The sequence below is a fragment of the Myxine glutinosa genome, chromosome 4 (assembly GCF_964187855.1).
Source record: "Myxine glutinosa chromosome 4, kmMyxGlut1.1, whole genome shotgun sequence".
In the NCBI taxonomy this organism is placed as follows: domain Eukaryota; kingdom Metazoa; phylum Chordata; class Myxini; order Myxiniformes; family Myxinidae; genus Myxine; species Myxine glutinosa.
The window spans coordinates 15,249,005-15,272,629 of NC_136264.1; the positions used below are offsets into that span (position 1 = coordinate 15,249,005).

The 23,625-nt window shown below is 45.2% G+C and overlaps 1 protein-coding gene across 1 annotated transcript in view; it reads left to right on the forward strand.

The window, feature by feature from the left end:
• Positions 1 to 593: 593 nt before the first annotated feature.
• Positions 594 to 23,625, forward strand: part of LOC144891576 (odorant receptor 131-2-like) — a 53,234-nt gene continuing 30,202 nt past the window's right edge. The window contains exons 1-3 of the mRNA XM_078775184.1: positions 594 to 688; positions 1,671 to 2,159; positions 7,354 to 7,585. Coding sequence (XP_078631310.1) covers positions 594 to 688; positions 1,671 to 2,159; positions 7,354 to 7,585 — 816 coding nt within the window. The remainder of the gene's footprint in view (positions 689 to 1,670; positions 2,160 to 7,353; positions 7,586 to 23,625) is intronic.

Here is a 23,625-nt window from a genome sequence, read left to right on the forward strand (position 1 = left end):
TATATATATATATATATATATATATATATATGTATATGTATATATATATATGTATATATGTATATGTATATATATATATATATATATATATATATATGTATATGTATATATATATATATATATATATATATGTATATGTATATGTATATATATATATATATATATATGTATATGTATATATATATATATATATATGTATATGTATGTATATATATATATATATATATATATGTATATATATATATATATATATATATATATATATATATATATATATATATATATATATATATATATGTATAAGTATGTATATATATATATATATATATATATATATATATATATATACTGTATATATATATATATATATATATATATATATATATATATATATATAAATATATATATATACATGAGTTTTTTCAATATATATATTTTTATTTCCTGAACAACAGTCTTTAATTCACATTCTGCACATAACCTACGCTACTTATTCAAAGCTTCTGTTGTTGTTCCCTCACCACAGCTGTAATGGTGAGAGGATTGAAAATGCATTACCGAGCTTCTTTATCATTGTGCTGTGGCTAACCATAATGGCTTCAGTATTCTGTAACCTGGTTGTGGTTCTTACAATCGCCTTCGAGGCGGCACTCTGGTCCAAGACTCGCTACCTGTTCCTGTCCAGCAGGTAAGTACAATATCACCAACTGTCCCACAAATATTGAAGATGAGGATACCGTCGAAGCGCAATCTATAGCCTAAGAAGGGCCACTTAAAAAGTCCCTGCCAATAACATTGTGACGGTTATGAAACTGGCCCACGGAGAGATAACATCCATGAACACGTAGGCCTCCATAGAATCAGTTATGCCGTTAGTTTGTGAACAAAGATAGAGACCCACCCGTTGTGTAGAGGAAAATGGGACAAATGCGTTATGTGGGTTTAGTTCGGTCTTTCCGTTTCTCTCTAATTCTCTTGCTCTTCTTGATTCTAATTCTTAATTCTCTTACTTTTTGTATCCATTTATTTGATTACCATAATTCATTTACCGTACTTGCCATTCCACTCTTTTCATAATCCCACTCGTTTCATTCTCTCCCCCAAATTGCCACCTAATCATTCTTCGCGCCAGTAAGGGGTACAAGCCCATTATTATTATTTACAACTTCCTTCCCTTTCTTTAATTATCGTCTCACATCTTTCGCATGGCACCACACACATTTCAAACACAACCACATTCAGAGGGAAACCCTTATTTCATTCAAAGGCACGAGGCAGGAAAGAACGTTGGCTTGGTGGGAAAAACGTTACAGGGGGTGGTAGGGCAGCCGACCTCGGGGACAAGGTGGACCTTTGGAATTATTGTTGTTGCGGGGGTGCATACTGGTGAGTGTGACCAACTAGGACGCGCTGAGCCGAGTCAAGTAGCGCGCCACAACCTCTGTTCCCCCAAACTCTACCTCCAAGGAACTTTGCTCCCTCTTCTCTCTGCCAAGCCCAAGTGGCTCAAAAGCCAAAACGTAAATATTTTTTTGAAAAAAAAGGAAAGGAACATTTGTACTAGAATAAGGAGCCTCCTGTATTAAAAGGAATTAATTGCACTAAATAATCTTGTAAATCCTTACATAAATGATTTTTCTCACCTTTAACCTCATCTTTGTCACCTACAGTCTTTGCAGTGACCTGACATTGCTGGTAATCTCTACGACGATGTTAACCTTCACCTGGAAGAGAATCTGCATACCTTTTTTCATATGCATTACATTGAGCACAATGGTCAACCTATTGTTCCTGAGTAGCGTGTCCTGTGTGGTTGCTATGACAGCTGAGCGTTACGCCGCAATATGCCATCCTATGCGCTACCACGCGGGTCTCTGTGGCCCACAAATGGCAACGCTGGTTCTTTCTTTCATATGGTTGGCTTCACTTTCCATCCCTACCTTTTTCAATATCATGTTGGCAGTAAAGAAAAGAGAGGTGAAAGAGCTCATTATTTGTGATGCACAGAATTTGGAGAGCCTTGATCCATTTTACACGTCAATCAAGAATATCATCTACGAGTGCTTCTTTGTGTCCAGTTCACTTGTAGTCACATTTACTTACATCCAGCTGACATTGATTTCAAGAAGGGCTTCAAACGATTCTGGTGCATCATCCAGGTAAATTCCAAGCAGGAAGCTTGTGAATTGCGCTTGCATTCTCCAAGCAGCGAATTAAATCAGGAAAACAAGTACAGATACATTCAAAGTACACCGACCCCATGATAAAATATATAAAAAACATCCTCCAGCGCATAGAGACGGTATTGGGAGGGAGAGGTGTACAATAATTGATTGATTAATTGCATAATTAAAACCAATAAATAATGATCATAAAATATTTTCTTAATCAATTGGCCAATAGCATACCTAAACCACCAATGCTTCATCCAAAGCAGTAACTTTTAGAAAATTAATTAAATAAGTCATTAACATTAAAAAAAAGAAATTATTTATTAACCAATATAGAATACATAAACATTGACATTAACAAGAATCGAATACATAAATTAACATTAACATTAGAATACATTAACAATAGAATACATAAACCACCAGCATTTCATCCAAATCTGTAACTATAATTTTTAAAATTTATTTAGTCATTATTCGAATAATTAAATAATTAATCGATTATTTGATTAATCAATAAATCAAAAATAGCCTTTACAGCCAAATCACTTGGTTATTGTCATGTCCAAATATCAGCTTCCTAACTCAAAAGGTGCCTGAGATATTGCCCAGAAGAGAAAGGAAATATATATGTACTTAATTAATTGAGAATAATTAAGTAATTAATCAATTAATTGATTAATCAAAAAACAAAAAATACAGTGTTTGACAAAGTACTTACTATTGTGCCCAAATTTCAGCTTCCAAGCTCAAAGGATGGCTGAGATATCGCCCGGACAAACAAACAAACAAACAAACAAGAAGACGTCATGCGGAGCACGATACTTGCAAAATCCGACCCCCCCCCCACCCCCAAGTTTTCCATTGATACAGCAAATTGTCCATTTCATGAAGATTAAAATTTACAATGTTGATCAAAGCTCGGGTCAACAGGATGAAAAGTGACGATTTTTCAGATGAAAAATGATGATTTTAAAAGTTTGACCTTGAGTTGACCTTTGACCTTTTGACCTCATAAATAGTTGGTTTCCCAATTCAGTGAGGTAAAACACAAATGCTGTTCTATTTTCAAGTCAATCGGATGAAAATTGATGGGTTTTCAGATAAAAATTGATGATTTTGGGGGTTTGACCTAGAATTGACCTTTGACCTTTTGACCTCAAATAGTTGGTTTTCCTATTTATTGACACAATGTGCAAATGCTGTTGAATTTCCAAGTCAATCGGATGAAAATTGATGATTTTGGAAGTTTGACCTTCAGTTGACCTTTGACCTTTTGACCTCAAAATAGTATGTTTCCCAATTTAGTGACTCGATATGCAAATGCTGTTCAATTTTCAAGTCAATCGGTTGAGAATTGACAGCTTTTTGGATGAAAATTGATGACTTTTAAAATTTGATCTTGAGTTGACCTTTGACCTTTTGACCTCAAAAATAGTTCATTTTCCAATTTATTGACTCGATATACAAATGTTATTCAATTTTCAAGTCAATCGGATTTAAAATGGCGATTTTAGAAATTTGACCTCCAGATGACCTTTGACCTCAAAATCAATAGGCTTCTCAATTGGGACGACCTATACAGCTTGGTAAAGTTTTGTGACGATCGGTTTAGAATTGTGACCTGTAGGCCGGTGACAAACAGACAAACAGACAGAACCACAAACGGACCCGACCAATATACGTACTTGATAAATCTTTGATTTTGCAAGTAAACAAGAAAACAAACAACCAGAGTGAAAACTGAGTACTCCCTTTCAGCGTGCGTCATTGCCGAGCCCCCTTCGGTGCCCGGCAATGACGTTATGCAGCGCCTGGAGATGGCATAGGAAAGGAGCGGTGTACAACAAACAACCAGAGTGAAAACTGAGTACTCCCTTTCAGCATGCGTCATGGCCGAGTTGTTGTCAAATTATTGAAGCGTTTCATGTCGTTAAAAACAGCTTTTGCAGATGATGTGGTCTTTGACGAGTTCGGAGATATCCTTACTTCTGCACTCCAAGATTTAAACCACGACTCATCCACTTTAGGACTTCAAGTCAGCTGCACAAAAACTAAAATCCAGTGATTGAATTAAGATTACCTCTCCCCCTCAATTGATATGAATGAAGATCACCGTTAATACAATCAAGAGAGTTTGCGTACCTTGGCTCTTGCCTATTTTCCTCGGACAGTTCAATGCCAGATAATCAACGGCGACTTTACTAATAAAGGCGTGTGATAGTCATATATTGGAGTAATGTATGTCTTTAACAGAGCCAATTTGAGTTGCAAGATAAAGTTAGTATCCTTCCTTTTTGATACATTGTTTGAATTTAGATTAGTAGCGATTGTGTAATGGGATGCTCGAGAGATAGCGATTGTGAAATGGGATGCGCGAGAGATAGCGATTGTGTAATGGGATGCGCGAGAGATAGCGATTGTGTAATGGGATGCGCGAGAGATAGCGATTGTGTAATGGGATGCTCGAGAGATAGCGATTGTGTAATGGGATGCGCGAGAGATAGCGATTGTGTAATGGGATGCGCGAGAGATAGCGATTGTGTAATGGGATGCGCGAGAGATAGCGATTGTGTAATGGGATGCTCGAGAGATAGCGATTGTGTAATGGAATGCGCGAGAGATAGCGATTGTGTAATGGGATGCGCGAGAGATAGCGATTGTGTAATGGGATGCGCGAGAGATAGCGATTGTGTAATGGGATGCGCGAGAGATAGCGATTGTGTAATGGGATGCTCGAGAGATAGCGATTGTGTAATGGGATGCTCGAGAGATAGCGATTGTGTAATGGGATGCTCGAGAGATAGCGATTGTGTAATGGGATGCGCGAGAGATAGCGATTGTGTAATGGGATGCGCGAGAGATAGCGATTGTGTAATGGGATGCTCGAGAGATAGCGATTGTGTAATGGGATGCGCGAGAGATAGCGATTCTATATCTGATCAAAGGTGATCTGATCTCACCAAAGGTGGATGGAGGTTATGTTTTCACCCCTGTCTGTTTGTTACTTCCAAAATCGAAGATTTTTCAAGTTTATTGGTCGTTGCGTTTGTGGTTCTGTCTGTTTGTTTGTTTGTCACCGGCCTACAGGTCACAATTCTAAACCGATCGTCTCAAAACTTCACCAAGTTGTATAGGTCGTCCCAATTGAGAAGCCTATTGATTTTGAGGTCAAAGGTCATCTAGAGGTTAAATTTCTAAAATCGCCATTTTTCATCCGATTGACTTGAAAATTGAACAGCATTTGCATATCGAGTCACTAAATAGGGAAACCAACTATTTTTGAGGTCAAACGGTCAAAGGTCGACTGAAGGTCAAACGTCCAAAATCATCAATTTTCATCTGGAAAACTGTCAATTTACATCCGATTGACTTGAAAATAGAACAGCATTTGCATATTGCCTCCCTGAATAGGGAAACCAACTATTCTTGAGGTCAAAAGGTCAAAGGTCAAAGTTCCAAAATCATCAATTTTCATCTAAAAATCGTCACTTTTCATACTTTTGACCTGAGGTTTGATCAAGATCGTCAATTTTGATCTTGATGAAATGGACAATTTGCTGCATCAATTGCAACCTTTTTTTTCTAGAGAGGGTGGATTTTGCAAATATCGTGCTCCGCATGACGTCTTCTTGTTTGTTTGTCTGTCTGTGAACAAGATATCTCGGAAAGTTGAGGATGGATTCGGACTAAATTTTGCAGATAGGTAGTCGACGAAGTGATTAGATTTTGGTGAATATCCGGATTCAGATATGGCTAATATAATTTTTAAGTGATTCTTCACCATTGCGTTGAGAGAGAGGAAGACAAATGATGAATTGCGAAAGATGATGGGAATATGGCGTGTGATGGATGCTGTGAAGAGAAACAAGTTGAGATGGTTTGGTCATGTGTTGAGGAAGGATGAAAGTGACTGGTTGAGAAGAGTGATGGAAATGAATGTAGAAGGAAGTGGAGGACGGGGAAGACCGAGAAAGACTTGGCTGAAGATAGTGGAAGAAGAAATGCGGGCAAGGGGGTTAACAAGGAGAGATGCAGAAAATAGGGCAAAATGGAGAACATTGTCATGGGGACCGCAAGGCTAACCCCCGCTCTAGCAGGGAAAATGGCCTTAAAATGCATGTTGTTGTTGTTGTTGTGTAAGTTATATCCCAAGTTGCCGTCTGTTTCCAGATTCTGGTTGCTTGAGACTGTCATAGGTAAACAAAGCTGGGGATAAACTAAATGGTAACCTGGGACCATTATGATTATTTACATGTTTGTAAGAGAATACGGAACTTTCCAAATGGCAAATAAATGCAAACCAAGCCTTTCGTTCTGTGCAAGGCACTGATGCATTGTGGGGCGATCCTGTCTTGAGCTTACTGGAAACAGGGGGAGGAGGGTGAGGGGGGGGGGGGGGGGGGAGGATAAGCTTATTACTGGAAAGAGAGGGGACTGCGTTAGCGGCGCAACAGCACTTCCAGGAATGATGCAACTGGCAGCAACAGGCTACATATGAAATAATAATATCATGCATTACAAGTTTTTCAATGTTGAAATCATTTTTTGAGCTGCTCTTTGTTTGTCAACACACACACACACACACACACACACACACACACACACACAAAGCGAATAGCACGGTTAAGTAATTGGTTCATGTCCATCTGTCTGTCTACAAACATAAGTTTATGATCCAGGAACAACTTATTTAAATTGAATCTTCCATTTAGAACAAAAATCGGAAAACAAACCTGCCATATTACAGAACTGTGTCTTTACAGAACAAACAACAGGCACAAATAACTAATGTAACATGTTAAATAAGTGGCGCAATAGACACTGCGTCAACAGCGGTAAATTCCAGAATGAATTTATTTCTACGACCTTTACAATCTTTATTTTATTTAAATTGATCTACATACAGTATTTGAACACTGTAGAACACAAAGCGCCTTCTTTACACTTTCAAAACCCTTCCATTCAGTGGTACTTGGACATGTTAAATATGGTGGTGTGTAGGGGTGGTGTATAAGACTGCTTCAACAGCGCTAAACTTCCAGAATTGTTTTCTAACGATCTTAAAATCATTATTTTATTGAAGTTGAAGTATACACTTGAACACTGCACGTGGTATCGTGTTCTATGAACTCTCTAGTTTATTAAAGTTTTGGAACTACTGACTGGTTCTCCTCTTGTATTGCAGGGCTCTGCAGACAGTTACTCTACATGCAATCCATCTGGCACTCTTACTTCTGGCTCTGTTTCGGCCACCATTCATGACATGGCTTCAAAATTTAGAATTGCAGAAGTGGGTGCTGAAAGATGCTTACATTGTGGTCTTTTTCATGCTCTTTGTGCTGCCACGCTTTTTGAGTCCACTAATTTATGGTGTGCGGGACACAAAGCTACGTCAGAGACTCAGGCGACATGTGTTTTGGGCCATTTCATCATGCATTATGGTCATAAAAAGCCAATAAACTCTTATTTAGTTACCATTTGAATGGTTCATTATTTTTCACGGTTTCATGAGGAAATAAATATATTTGTGTGGAAGAGACATCTGAATGTGAAAGAGGGAGTGACGCTCTCGACCTTCTCTCTCACAATTTGTGTGGAGCACAGACGTTTTCCTGCACAATCTGAGACAAAAGGACAAACAACCAGAATCCACATCTTGTTTTTATCTTATGCGTCTCATGTTTCATAATAAGTTCTATATTGCAATTTAGTTGTGTTACGGTTCAACATTTATATTGTATCCCCCTGCGTTGCATATTGTCGCGCAATCGCCGAAATTAATATCTGGCGGTCGCGGATTGCCGATCACGAAGGCTTTAACTCCGAGGCGGAAGCTCAATAGCGGATTCCAAAATCTAATCGAAAACCCTTAAGCGCACAGAATGGAGGGAAGCAGCGCAAGTCCCCGCAGCCTTATCTATCAAATCAATCAGGTGGTAAACTGCGTTCATGTATGTACAGAAAATAATGCAAGGGTTTATTCGGGAAAAGCAAAGACAGTGAAAAGCACGCGCCGATAATAACTCTAACAAGAAGCCTAAATTGGGATCCCACACACAACAGATATCAAACACGATACGAGGGAGATGAATTAAAGAAAAGAACACGTCACGTCGTGTGCAGTGTATGCGGAGCTCGGGCTTATCTGTCTTGTCGTCTTCTTCCCGGCCTGTACAAATCCTTCGTCCGCCTCGCACGCCCCGCTAGGCCCGAGCCAACACCCTCGCCGCTGCACCCGAGGTCCCGCTCCAAGCTCCTTTCCTCTCGCCGCCAACGAGGTCCGTGCACCAAGCTCCAAAAGCACCAGCACCGCTCCACTCGTGCTAGAACTCAGCCCAATTCGGTTCGTGATCTCTGAATGACTCGACTGGAAATCCAACTGCTAGGGCTCAACTCTCGAACTGCGAACTGCGCACTGCCAACTCCGCTTGGGCTTTCTGCGCTCAACTGAACTGCTTACTCAACTCCTGCTCAAAATGCACACACAAACTCTCGATCCAACTGCCAGCAAAGGCGTCCGGTGCTCACTCAACTCAACTCAAAATGCGCACACGAACTCTTGACTCAGACCTCACTCAACGTGCTGAACTCTCTACTCCCAAAATGGCGTCCGGCCCCCGTTAATATCTCTGGCCGATGACGTCATATTGGCTCACTACTCTGCCAATCAGAGCCTCCACCGACTCGCTCAGGTCACGCCCACTGCGTCACTCCCACTCTCCCGCTCCTGCTCCTTGGTCACAGCACGTGCTATGCGAGGTGGGTAGGCCTCTCAGAGGTGTAAATGGTGGCGGCCAATTGTGGCGGTGTTCTAGTCTGATTTCTTCCTCAGTCATGTCAGGGGGGAAAGGCGTCATTTAGTGTTGTACTAAAGGTCCTAACTAATGTTTAAGTGGTGTGCAGTGCCAAAATGGACAAAGGTTTGGCTACCGGGTGTGACATACAAGGGCTCTACTGATTATTCCCTACACTAACTAACATACGAATCTCCTGGTAGATTCACAATCATACATCTTTACCCGACAAACGCCTACACCTTTTTTTTCCTTTTTTTTTGTATACAGAGTCAAGGCTCGTGAAAGAGCTAACATTTATCAAACAAACAAATCAAACAAACAAGCAAACAAAGTATATAAAAAGGGGAGCGGTCGACAAGATGGGGAGGGAAGGGGAGGAAGCACACAAACACAACATTTGAGAGCAGGGACATCGGGAGATGTTTTTGGAGGGAGAGGGCCTGGGGGGAGGCAGGATAGGTATAAAACACAAGGACACCAAGGACTTCCAGGAAAGAAGACAAAAGTCACCTCAAGAAAGTGGATTTGGGGTGAAATTAGCGGGGGTAGAAAAGATCAAGGTTTTGGATTGGGGAAGATAAGAGATGGTGGTGAACAGCCGTTTTAAAGACCTGGAGGGAGGAGTGGGATTGAAGAGAGTGAGGGAGTTTGTTCCAGAGGCGGGAGAAAAGAGGAATGAAGGAGTGAAGGTGAGCAGAGAGTCTTGATTTTGGCAGTTTAACTATAAGAGGGTTGCAGGCAGATCTTGTGCGACCTGCAGGAATATTTAACTTATTACAGGAAGTGTTCCTATCGCGACATCTCGAAGCATGTTACCTACTCAGATCTACTCTGCTCTACATATTGCTCTACCAAATTCGTAACAATATGTTAACTCAAGGAATCCAGGCTTTGTGGATATAATGCCATGTATTGTCAATGATATGCTTAATGAACCTCGTGTCACACCTCAATTTTTGCCTCTGGCCTTGAACATCATGTGTTGAAATACTGTACAATGCTCAAAACTACTGACCCAAATTAGCCTGAAAATAAAAAATAAAAAGAAGTGTGATAGAAGAGAAAATGCAAGGTGCTACATGTTAGCTCTTATACGAGCCTCGACTAAGAAAAGATAAAATAGAGGGAGAAGCTTGGTAACATGGGGGTTGGGGTAAAAAAGTGCCAGGCACTGAGCAACAGGCCCTTGAATGGTAAAGCCTTTAAATCCCAGAACTACGTGACCAAATCTCAATATCAATACATCATTTTGATTGGAATGGTGAGCGCATCAAATTTACACTTCAACAGCAGCATTCCATTGGACCCTGACATCTCTAAGGGTCTTCACAAGGTCCACTAAGGTCTGAAAAAAGAATCAACCCTTCAATCCCAGGAACCGATTCTCAATATCAAGACATCATTTTGATTGGAATGGTGAGCACATCCAACATGCACTTCACTAATGGAAATCTGTTGGACCTCGAGGTCTCTAAGAGTCTTCACAGGGTCCTCAAAGGTCTATAAAATTCCCCGTCTGCTCTGGAGTATCATAACGGTGGCAGAATCTTTAGGAATGGGAGGGGAGGGGATTGAGGGTTGTCATACATCGATACATGATGAATGGTGCCAAATGTATTTGATTTCATATTCAAATGTGTATTCATTTACTATAAGCAACTTTCAGAATGACACTTGACATCATTGTCATCATGAACTCGAATAACCTGTGCTTTTCACCATTATTGCTAAATACAGAGTGGGAGAAACAGAGAGAAAGAGAGAGAGCGTGATAGATTTCCGTTATGATATCATTGAAATATTATCATTTTCAGACATTGCAAAAAAGGAATTGACTATTTTCTGGAATTACAAGAGGGTCTGTAGACCGGAGTCAATTGTGAATAAATTATTACCTTTCAAGGTACCAAGAATTTGACCATGTGTCAATGATAGGAGATTCAGTAGTGAGAACATGTGTGTCAACGTGTGGCTGTCGTAGTCAATGTGTGTCTCCAACAGAAATGCTCTCATCTCTTCCTGTCCAAGCTGGAGTTCCTCAAGGCAGCATTCTGGGCCCTGTGCTTTTCTAATCTTCATCAATGGGCTTTACGACTCTTTGGAAAATCGTTTTTATCTTTTTGCTGATGACCCCACCCTCTGCCGCTCCATCTGTCATCCCTCAGATCAGCAGGCAGCAGCCTCTTCACTCTCTGCAGACCTGGATAAAATTCCAAGGTGGCCAAACACATGGAACATGTCTTTCAATCCTGACAAATCTCACACTCTCATTTTATCTCACCGAAAAGACCATCTGGAAAACCCTCCCATATACTTTCTCAACAATCCTCTCGAAGAAGTTCTGTCACTCAAGCTTTTGGGTCTCACTATCTGCCATGATCTTTCCTGGGAAAACCACATTTCCAAGCTGGCTGACAAAGCCAGTCGCCGACTGGGCATCCTCCGTCATGCGAAGTCCTTCCTTGGCACACCTGAGCTCCTCGCCACTTATAAATCTATCATTCGCAGCTTGATGGAGTACTGCTCTCCCCTCTGGGCTGGTGCACCTGCCTCACACCTAGCTCGGCTTCACTGTGTAGAAACCAAGGCTTTTAGGATCATTGGTATCTCTGCAATGACGCTGATTCTGAAGACCTTTCACTCTCTCACCGCAGGCAGATTGGTGGTCTTTCTATCTTTCACCGACTCCTCTCCGGCCCAGCTCCCCCTTGCTCTGTCTGTGTTCTGTCCCCTAAATATTCCTACAGGTCGCACAAGATCTCCCATCAACCCTCTTATGGTTGAACTGACAAAATCTAGGCTCTCTGCTCATCTTCACTCCTTCATTCCTCTTTTCTCCCGCCTCTGGAACAAACTCCCTCACTCTCTTCAATCCACTCCACCCTCCAGGTCTTCAAAACAGCTGTTCACCACCATCTCTTATCTTCCCCCATCCAAAACCTTGATCTTTTCTACCCCCGTTAATCCAACCCAAACCCACCTCCTTTAAATCCCCTGTAGGGTCCATCTTATTTATCCCATGTACCCTGCCGCAGCCCTCTTTTCCACAGATCTCCTGATGTCCCTGTTCCCTACTGTTGTTGTGCCTCTCTCTCTCTCTCTCTCTCTCTCTCTCTCTCTCTCTCTCTCTCTCTCTCTCTCTCTCTATCTCTCTCTCTCTCTCTCTGTCCCTGTCTCTGTCTCTGTCTCTGTCTCTGTATCTGTGTCTCTCTCTCTGTCTTCCTCTCTCTCTCTCTCCCCCTCTTGTATTCCACTCTCTATCTCCCGCTCTTGTCTTCCACTCTCTATCTCCCGCTCTTGTCTTCCACTCTCTTTATTATATGTTCAACGTGTTAGCTCTTATACAAGCCTCGAATAAGTGTACAAAAAGGGTGCAGTTTGTGAGCTTTGTCAAGCAGACAACGAGAGACTGCACTTCTCTAAGAAGCCAAGCTCAGCTACTTTAAAGGTAAGGCCTTTGGGACACCTTCGCAAACACATCTGTGGCACTTCGTATGTACAGTACCTCTCTATGATGGTTAAAACTGCAGTGGGGAGAGATATTTCAGTAAGCTTGCTCTCACCAATCACAAACAGCGTAGTTTGATGCAACACGATTGACTCATGCATCGTGCCTTCTCAGCAAGAAAGAACTACTGCAAAAGCTGAACTTTAAAGATATAATACATAAAATTGCAGCTTTAAAGTCTCACAAGTGGCTCTTGTGAAAAGGGCTTCTTTCTTCTAATCTAAGCATACTGTGTGTGTAGTTGGTTGTTATCTCCATTTGTGGGTTTCAGGAGGTGGAACGGAGTCCCCCGAGGACCCAAAGTAGCCACCTCCGCTTCGGTGAGGGATCACGGTTCATGGACCAAGTTGTTCAACTTTTTCAGAGTTTTGTTCCAAAGTCTCTTTTCAGGATCGTCACCGAACCCAGTTGTAGTTCATTTGCGTTAATATTCCCGGGGATGGTTTTTTTAAATCTCAGTGAGGTTCTTCCCTACATACAGTGGAATTTTCAAAATTTTCAATTTTTTTTTGCCAAAAACACTACCCGGCCCTCACGGATGAAAGTTTGACAATGAAAAAACTGAAAGTTTGACGAATATCCGCTTAATCAGCTCTGAGAAAAATGGCGGTTCACAAGCACGCATGCACAATCATGCACGCACATCTCTCTTATCGTATAGATTTGAGCTTTTGTCATCAAAATTTCAACAAACCTTTATCATTAGAATATGGAGAACACTGACTATAAATAAATTTTACTTTTTCTTGAGCTGTTTCGTTTGAGTACAAACAGATTTGTTTCTTGGCACACATTCCAGCTCGACATAAGAATAAGAAGACCACTCCTTTTGCATCTTCAGATGCATAGGGTTACCGAAGCAGTTTCTTGGCTCTTGGGCACAATCCTGGACGGGTCGCTACTCCGACGCAGGACACTCGAATGGCTCATTCTTCCCAGTAAGCTGAGGCTCATTTTGACGACCTCGAAAGGATGTACAGGCTGAGTCAACTCACCTGGTGTTAATTCAATGGCATGACAGTGGCTTGAACTCAGGACCCTGAGATCTCAAGCCAGCCACCCTATCCATTAAGCCAACACCAGGCTAGCTCGACATAAAGACCATCCATCACACTAAAATACGCAATTTGGTGTCTGTCTGTCTGATTCTTTGACCGTTGCGAATTTTTTGGTACACAAGCACGCGTAAGTAATTCAATCATAACTTTGTGGTGCTGGCTGCTGCCGGGCTGACCACGGCTCGGCGACCTTGGCCATCGCGAAGACCAGGGGCTTGTAGTTGACGAAGGCCGTGAACGGGCGGCCCTCGAGCAGATGGCGGAAGTGCCGGACCGCCAGGTGGAGCCCGAGCAGCTCGCGGTCGAAGGTACTGTACCGCCGTTCGTGCGGGCAGAGCTGCCGGCTAAAAAACGCCAGCGGCTGCCAAGCTCCCTTCACCCATTGCTCGTGCACCGCGCCCACCGCGTAGTCCGACGCGTCGGTGGTGAGGGCGATCGGTGCATCGGGCGCCGGGTGCGCGAGCATGGTGGCGTTTGCCAAGGCGAGCTTCGCGCCTGCGAACGCCGCGTCCATCGGCTCGGTCCAGGCAACGTCGCCTTTGCCTGGCTTCCCCCGTAGGGCCTCGTGCAGGGGGCGCAGGAGCTTGCCGATGCGGGGCAGGAAACGGTGATAAAAGTTCACCATGCCCAGGAACTCCTGGAGCCCCTTGATCGTGCGGGGGCGCAGAAAACCCGTGACCGCCTCCACCTTGGCCGGTAAGGGGATGGCCCCGTGCCTGGTGACGCGGTGCCCCAAAAAGTCGATTTCGGTGACGCCGAACCGGCACTTGGCGGGGTTGATGATCAGGCCATGCCGGCCCAGGCGTTCGAAGAGCGTGCGGAGATGGCGGAGGTGCTCCTCACGGGACGCGCTTGCGACGAGGATGTCGTCCAGGTAGACGTACACGAAGTCCAAGTCGCGCAAGACGCTGTCCATAAGCCGCTGGAATGCCTGGGCCGCATTCTTCAACCCGAAGGGCATCCGCAGAAACTCGAAGAGGCCGAATGGTGTGATGACGGCCGTCTTCGGTATGTCCTCCGGCCTGACGGGGACCTGGTGGTATCCGCGGATGAGGTCCACCTTGGAGAAGAGTGACATTTTCGCCAACCGGGTGGAAAGGTCCTGGATGTGAGGGACCGGGTAGCGGTCGGGGGTGGTAGCATCGTTGAGGCGGTGGTAGTCTCCGCATGGCCGCCACCCGCCGCCGGGCTTGGGCACAATGTGCAGCGGCGATGCCCATGTGCTGTTGGAGCGCCGGACGATGCCCAGTCGCTCCAGCGTGGCGAACTCCTCCTGCACCACGGCGAGCTTCGCCGGGTCGAGGCGGCACGCCCGGGCGTAGACCGGTGGCCCGATGGTGGGGATGTGATGCTCCACCCCGTGCTTGACGGCCACCGCCAAGAAAGTGGGCCGCGTGAGGGCCGGGAAACTGGCGCGGAGGCGGGTGAACTCGTCCGCTGCCGGAAGCGTGCAGACCAACCTCGTCGGGACCGAACCGCTCAGCAAGCCGCTTGGCAAGCTGCTTGGTGAGCCGCCCAGGGAGCTGCTAAACGAACTGCTCAGCGCACAAGCAAGCGAGCTGAAGGTTTCGGCTTGGACAAGGCGTCTGTGCCTCACGTCCACCAACAGCCCATGCGCACAGAGGAAGTCCGCTCCGAGTAGGCCCATGGGGACACTAGCGGTAACGAACGACCACTGAAAGCGCTGCCCCCCGAACCGCAGCGAGAGACAACGCTTCCCGAACGTGCGGATGGGCGTGCCGTTGGCGGCAAGCAAAGCGGGGCCCCGGCCCTCAGCTTGCTTGTCGGACGCGGAGGCAGGGAGGACGCTCACCTGCGCTCCCGTGTCGCACAGGAAGCGACGACCCGAGGAGGTGTCTGTTATGAACAGAAGGCTGCCAGTATGGCCGACGCTCATGGCAGGAAGCGAGCGCCGGCCTGGCCGTTTCCCGACCTGCCAAAAGTACAAGGCGGGCGGCAGGACCTGGCCTTGTGGCCGAACCTGGTATGGAAGTGGCACCAGGTCTGGCCCGGTGGTGGTTGTCGCGCCGGTCGTGACGACGGTGGTGGGCGGGGCGTGGCGGCGGCCACGCGCGGATCCGCCAAACCTGCGCCGTGTTCGGGAGGATGCGAACACACGCGCGGATCCGCCAAACCTGCGCCGTTTTCGGGAGGATCCGAACGCCATGCCACGTGGCGATCCGAACCACTCGCACCGTGCACGGCGCCGGGATCCACGACGGCCGTGCTATATGCCGGCCGTGCGTCGTGGGCTGCGAAAAACTTGTCCGCCTCCCTGGCCAGGGCGCGCGGTTCCGTAATGGTCGAACCGGCCAGCGCGAGCTGTACCTGTACAGGTAGCTGGCGGAGGAAGGGAGCACGGAAAAGGAAATCCGCGTGGCCATCGCCGAGCAGGGACAGCATGTAATCCATGCGGGCGGACGGTCGTGTGTCGCCGAGGACGGGAAGGTCCAAAAGACGGTCAGCGCGGTCGGCCTCTGTGAGGCCAAACGTGTCGAGGAGAAGTCACTTGAGCGCCGCGTACTTGCTCTCGTCCGGCGGGTGCCGGAGGAAGGACACGACTTGGGCGGCCGTGCCGGATCCAAGGGCCGCGACCACGTAAAAGTACCTCGTGTCGTCCGCCGTGACGCCCCGGAGCTGGAATTGGGCCTCGGCCTGTAGAAACCAGGTGTCGGCCTGCGCTTCCCAGAACTCCGGGAGCTTGATCGCTACAGCATTGATGGCCATGGCGCGTTCGGGGAACAGCAACGGCTGAACCAGTCGGGGTCACCAGTGTGGTGCTGGGCACACACGTTAAACAAAGGTAGGCCACAACGCTTTGGGTTAAGTCGAGCTCTTTATTGGTTGCTCACTCGTCAGCATTGCCGTGCTCGGCGCTGCGAGCCCGCGTGTATATCCGGAGGCCACGCCTCACCTGGGGCGTGGCCGACACCCACTGGTGCGCGGAATTATGTCACTGCGCCAGCGAGCCATCGTGTCCGCCACAACTTATCCCATCGCAACCAAATGTAACAGGTGGACTAAGGGTCACACAATGGAGGTTGTAGCGATTTAACTTCCCCCCACCCCACACCAAGGGGGTTTTCGCCACCAAGAGGGTTGCGTGTTAAGGTGTATATCTGTATCAAGATAGCATTATTGTGGCATCTTTCCAAGGGTGCTTATAATAACAAAAGTAACAACAACACGGATGACAATAACAAAATATTAATGTTATTACAAAACAATATTAATACTAATGTCCTCCCTGCCCAAGGGGTTCTTCCTCCTGGACCAAACGCTGTGTTAACGTGTATTTATGGCTACCATAGGTCCGATTTTCTCCTGACATGTCCTTCTTTTCGGTCCTTAAATGTCGGACCAGCTAGATTTTTAAAATGTCCACAAATGTCCAGGTTTTTCCGTTTTATTGATTTTGCATTTTCAAAGAGATAAATTTTATGATTTGGGATACTTTTTACCTCATTTAAATGGTTAAACCATTTTTGTACATTTTCTTAAGGTGATAAAATGTGGTTATGTAATGTTTCGACCAGGACAGTTTGGTACAAGTCTGCACTACTCTGTCATGTCGTAAAAGATGCGTTTGGACATCATGCATCGACTACCTGTCCAGCCTCATGGCTCGCAGTGAGAGAGTTCTTTGGCGTGCTCGCTCAGTATCTTTTCTAAGTCCGTACCGTATACATTTATACCGTATTTATACCGTATACATTTGTTTGACATTCTTTTGATTTTCTTCTTCACAATGCCAAAACGATGCCTTCACGATGCCGTCACAATGCCTTCACAAATTCCGACTATTCAAGTGTATATTCACTGCAGAACTAAAGACAAAATTCCTGTGTTTTTGAAGTGGTTGAGCAGGATGGGAAAGCAAATGCTTGGTATGTAGCTGGTCGGTACGTCTCTGTGGCAAATAAAGGTGCTATTGATGTACAATCTCATGTGGACTCGGACAAACAAAAAAAGGCAGTTCGCGGAGAGCTCATCATCCTCATTCGCAAAATTGAAGGACTGGTGAAAGGAAAGGACTCACTACATGTAAAGAGGTACATTGAAATTTGAATAATTATAACATTGAAACATTGATTTTTGAGGCCAGAACACCTGTTCTTTTTTTTTTTCTTTTTTTTTTGTTGTATACAAGATCGAGGCTCGTGTAACAACTAACATCAATCACAAAAAAAAAACGGGCACACAAAACATACAATAATGGGAGTGGGAGACAAGATGGGGAGAGAGAGGGAAGCACACAAGTACAACAGCAGAGAACAGGGACATCGGAAGATCTGTGGGAGGGAGAGGGCTTGGGGGGAGGAGGCATGGGAAGGAGGGGGGGGGATAGGGGGTGGGAGAGGTATAAAACACATGGACTCTGCTAGAACTTCCTTTTTTTTTGTATACAAGATCGAGGCTCGTGTAAGAGCTAACATCAATCACAAAAAAAAAAAACGGACACACAAACTCAATGTAGATGACATGTAATTTAGTACACCTACACATATACATGTATTATATATGTATTTTGTCAAGTCCGCAGCCGATAAACACCGGACGGTCTTTCATTTCCGAGGCAAACAGCCGAATAATGGCGGTTGTCTTTATGACGTGCGCAGGACAGAAGGCGGCGAGGTGTTTACCTGAACGAAGCACACGGGTTGATTCCCGAAACCCACGAACAAAGAAACACGACACAACAAATAAAAAAAATGCCACAATAATGATTTAATGAAAGTAATGCACGGAATAAAAATGAAAGGTGAGGTAGACTAAAATTCTCTAACGTGAGGATCCTCCTATTCAAACACGAATACGAGCAAGGGGGAAATTAAATAACATAAAATAAAATGTTTGATTGAGTTGGCCGGTACTCAGCTATGGTCCAAAATGCTTCCAGGGGTTGGTGGTCGCTGCAGCCCGTGCAGCCACCCGCGCAGGAAATAACAATGGCGCCGAAACCACCCAGGTGTGAGCAAGCAATCCAACGGCCCTACCTCGCTTCCACCGCCAAGCAAGACGCGGCTTCCAGGTCCCCCGAAAAGCACCACAGTCCAACAACACCCCCTCCTCCTACATTGTGAAGGTTCCATAAAACTCCAAAACGTCTCCTCACAAGCACACCCAAGACAACAGCTACCGCTCGAGACAAAAGCCAGAGAGAGAGAGAGAGAGAGAGAGAGAGAGAGAGAGAGAGAGAGAGAGAGAGAGAGAGAGAGAGAGAGAGAGAGAGAGAGAGAGAGAGAGAGAGAGAGAGAGAGATTATTCTGCCTCTCCTGCTCTCGAACCTTCCCTGTGACGTCACCCCAACCAATCGCCGAGTTCCGCTGAATCGCCCCATGGTCGGACTCAACCAATGGACTTTGAAGCGTGGCCTTCCGGCTTGCTTGGCGTGAGCGTCATTAAGGCGTGGCCTACTTGACTATCGGCACTGCCTGGCTTGCAGGGGGACGATTGTTGTTATTGTTGTTGTTGTAGCGAACGTATGTTTTTATGTCCAGGCTTATTATAATTGTAAAAACATAGGGAAAGCCACAGGGGGCAATCACAGACTGGGCAAACTAACTTTCAATCTCTACCTAGTTACCGAAGCCTAACCCCCTCCCCCGTGTGAAGACAAATAAACAATCTTGAGCTCCAGTTTCTCTGTTAAAATACATGGAGACGTCTCCCACGTGTCCACGGTCCATGCTATTACTATACAATCCTATCTGTACATGGTATTCCATCAACTACCCACAGAAACATAAAAATGTATACATACCACACAATAATACTGGTTATACAACATAAGTTGATAAATACAGATACTGAGATACACCTCCAATATATACAGTTGTGGCCAAAAATATTGGCACTCTCGCACTTTTTTCAAAAAACTCCATTTTCTCTGAAAAATAAGTTGAAATTGACAAAAGTATTGGTCTCCACAATTCCTTATATCACTGTTAATATTACAGAACCTTTATTTTTGATTCAGAACTTTATATATCCTTTTAAATCAGAAAATAAAAAGAAATGGCATTGAAAAAATTATTCACACCCAAGACTTAATATTTGGTAGCACAGCTTTTGGACATAATAACTGCAGTCAAGCACTTCCTATAGCCATGAATAAGCTTCCTACACCTCACTACTGGCAGTTTGTCCCACTCCTCTTGTGCAAACTGCTCCAGTTTTCCCAGATTTGAAGGGTGCCTTCTCCCAACTGCTGTTTTCAGATCTCCCCACAGGTGTTCAATGGGATTTAGATCTGGACTCATTGCTAGCCACTTCAGAACAGTCCAGCGTTTTGTCTTAAACCATTCCTGGGTGCTTTTTGAAGTGTGTTTGAGGTCATTGTCCTGCTGCAAGACCCATGACCTTCGACGGAGACCCAGCTTTCTGACACTGGGTTGAACATTGCGCTCCAAAATGCCTTGGTAATCACCTGATTTCATGATGCCAAGCACACATTCAAGGCACCCAGTGCAAGAGGAAGCACAGCAATCCCAAAACATCACTGAACCTCCTCCATGTTTGACTGTAGGGAAGGTGTTCTTTTCTTTGAAGGCTTCATTTTGTTTTGTGTAAACATAGAGATGATGTGCTTTAACAAAAAGCTCTAATTTTGTCTCATCTGTCCACAGGACATTCTCACAGGATTTGGGCTTTTTCAGGTGTGTTTTGGCAAACTCCAGTCGGGCTTTCTTATGTCTCTCTCTCTCTCTCTCTCTCTCAGCAGTGGGGTCCTGGGTCTCCTACCATATAACCCCCTTTCATTGAGTTGGCGACAGATGGTGAGAGTTAAAACTGTCGTATCTTGTGTCTGAAGGTCAGCTTGAATCTGTTTGGCAGTTGATCAAGGTGCTTTCTCCACCATTCGAACAATCCTTCACTGCAATCGTCGAACAAGTTTTGTCTTGCGGCCACGTCTAGGGAGTTTGGCTACAATGCCATGGGCCTTAAACTTCCACATTACATTGCATACAGTGAACACAGGAACATCAAGGTTTCTGGAGATGGACATGTAGCCTTGAGATTGTCCATTCTTGGCTACAATCTTGGGTCTGACGTCCTCAGACAATTCTCTGGTTTTCTTTTTCTTTTCTCCATGCTCATTGCGGTACACACAATGACACAAAACAGCAGAATGACTCCTTTTCTATTAGAACTGGTTGAATGAGTGATTTTTATATTGCTGGCACCTGCAACTCACCACAGGTGAGTTCAATTCCAAAGTAAAGGAGAATCACCTGCTCGAAACCTCATTATTCCTAACAACTTTAAAAAGGTGCAAATAATATTGTCTGGGCCATTTTAGGATTTCTGTTTGGAATAAGCTAAGATTTCGTATTTTTTTCAGATTTTTTGGTTTTGTTCCACTGCAAACCAAAGAAATACATATGTGGACATGAAGAGATTTGTTAATTTGAACAATTTTCTGGAAGAAATGGTGCATTATTTGAGAAAGTGCAAGAGTGCCAAGATTTTAGGCCATGACTATAATATATATATATATATATATATATATATATATATATATATATATATATATATATATGTATATATATATTGTTACGGAACCCAACGTCGGCCTCTTTCCCCCTTATCGAGGGGGGATTAATCCCCTCGTCTATGACTGACCGATGTGGTCCTGGGGGTATGACGTCACGCCCGGTCAGTGCTGGGCCCACCCGTCCTATTACCTAAATACCAGCGCCTCTCGGTACGCAAGGAAATACTCCCGCTCACGGCCGCAGCATAAAGGATTGGTTGCGCCGAGCGAAGCGAACTGCGGCGTGAGCCGTTTATCGAAGGGGCTAAACCCGATTCATATGCATTGGCCGAATCGCGCCACGTACACTCAATTTGGAAATCGCTAAAGCGACCAAATGAGAAAGAAGCAAGGCAAAGGTACAGAAGAACAGATATTTATTAATTATTTACACAACCCAAAGAAAAGAGAGCAATCAAGGTAATATACAGGGAAATGGAAGGAGCAGAAGACACAGTGCAATTATTAGCTTATCTATTCAGTCTTAACTTATACCCAGGGACAAGACACACAAAACAAACTCACGTACACGAATGGGGAATTTGTAAGCAGGAATCACTGGAGGGAGGAGAAGGTCCAAGCCGATGGCAGGGCGGGAAGGTCCGGGCAAATGTACCCCGTCGAGGTCCACGTTCCGGGCTCAAAGCGAACAGCAGCTGGCAGCTCCGCGTCTCCACAACCGGCAATAGGGCCTAGAGGGTCTCGGCCTATTGCTGCAATATGAGCACCCCCTCACGTCTCGTCCTCTCTTGGCTGCTTCAGCTGGGTCACGCATTTGCTGCGAAAAGGCTTGTGTCCGCGCTTATATCGCGCATGGCGCGATGATCCGCCAACTCCTATGCCACGCCTCCGGTTTTTGCTTACCTCGGCGCTGATTGGTGGGCAAGGCTCTTTGGCTCCACCTTTGATGACGAGGTGGTGCCACGCCCGTGATCCGGCGGCTCCTGCCCCCTCCTTGGCCTCGTGTGCGATGGAGTCTTGGGGTGAAAATGATGGCAGTGAAAACCGCCCAATGCAACGGCGGCCAACGCCGCCGAAAACAGCCCAAATGTCGCTTGCACTTTGAGGAGACGATTTGGGGGAAACTTGAAAGGGGAACTATCTTATATAATTGATGGAACGCAATGAATTAGTGGACCACAGAGCCTTATACTGACATTTATTAAGGACATAACTAATGAGGGACATCTATGATTTGCTACGTGTGTGCGATGGCCTAACTAAGGACGACCTTTGATCTTTACAATTGGAGGTATTTACAAGGAATATTTACAGCACACAAAAGGGTATATTTTACAACAAATTACACACAGGATTCTCAAATCCTCAACACTGCACCCTCATCCTCATGGGACGACCCGGCCCGAAAACTTTAACTTTAGTGTGACACACAGGTGTAGTAACCCTATACAATTAACCTGACCCTGAGTGCGACAATTTTAAAACACGAATAAATATGTCCCGCTAATTGCGTTGCACCCTGCCTAACAGTTTCACACCCACAGCTAACCGAATTGCGGAATTATTTTCAAACTAAACATGAACGGTGGGGGAGCATTATTTACAGTGACATTATTTTGACTATTTACAAAACACAACCCAGGACCTGTGATTTTTCTTTTAGGGAAACAAAAAAAAGAAGAAATTCCTGTTGGGAGGGAGGAGACAGCATGCATTGCATCGACGCACCAGCACCAATAAACACCAAAGCACCAATCACCAAAACCGCACCAAAAGCACCATTCGGTGCAACAGTCACCAGTTCATAATAATAACACACAAAAAAAACAACTGGTGGTGGTCTTCTTCTTCTCTGCTGGGCCGATGTTCTTCCTGATGTTTTCTCTACTTGCGGCCTATTTGGAAATAAAAGGGCACCAACGCGTCCACTTTTTATTTAGGGCCACAGGGGCCAACTAGGGGTGGTCCACCTGTTTGGCATAGGTGCCACCTTTACCCTGGGCCACAAGTAAGATTACCTGGCCACCATGGCCGGTCCCCAGCAGAGGTGCCAGGCCCCAAAACGTGGGGTCCATAAAGTGGTGCTTGGCCGTAGACGGCGGTCCATAAGTGGTGCATCAATGCAAGCATGCTGGTTGCGGGGGTTCGGGCTCACGGACGCGACGTCCCCGCACACTCCTCTCAGTGCCCAGAGAGCACAGTCCTCGGGTGGGAGACAGGGGGACAGAAGACAGGTGAGTAATGCGTCAGGGCGCAAGGGTACACATCAAACAAGGTAATGCAGAACGAGGTGCGCACGGAGAGCGAAGTGAGAAAGCTCGTCCCTACCGTACGCCCCCCACATGTGACCTACACTACCCCCCCTTGCCCCTCCCCGTATTTACAAAAACCTACACATTTACAAATTCGTCACTACCGTCACGTCTTCCCCATATCTCCCATATACCAAATTCGTCACCACAATCCCTCTGACCAAAATTTGCCATCACCAATTCATCATCAATCCTCATAAGGAGGAAGAGATGGAACAAACAAGTACAATGTCACACCCACGTCATGATGCGTCTCACATTCCAAACATTTGCACAAA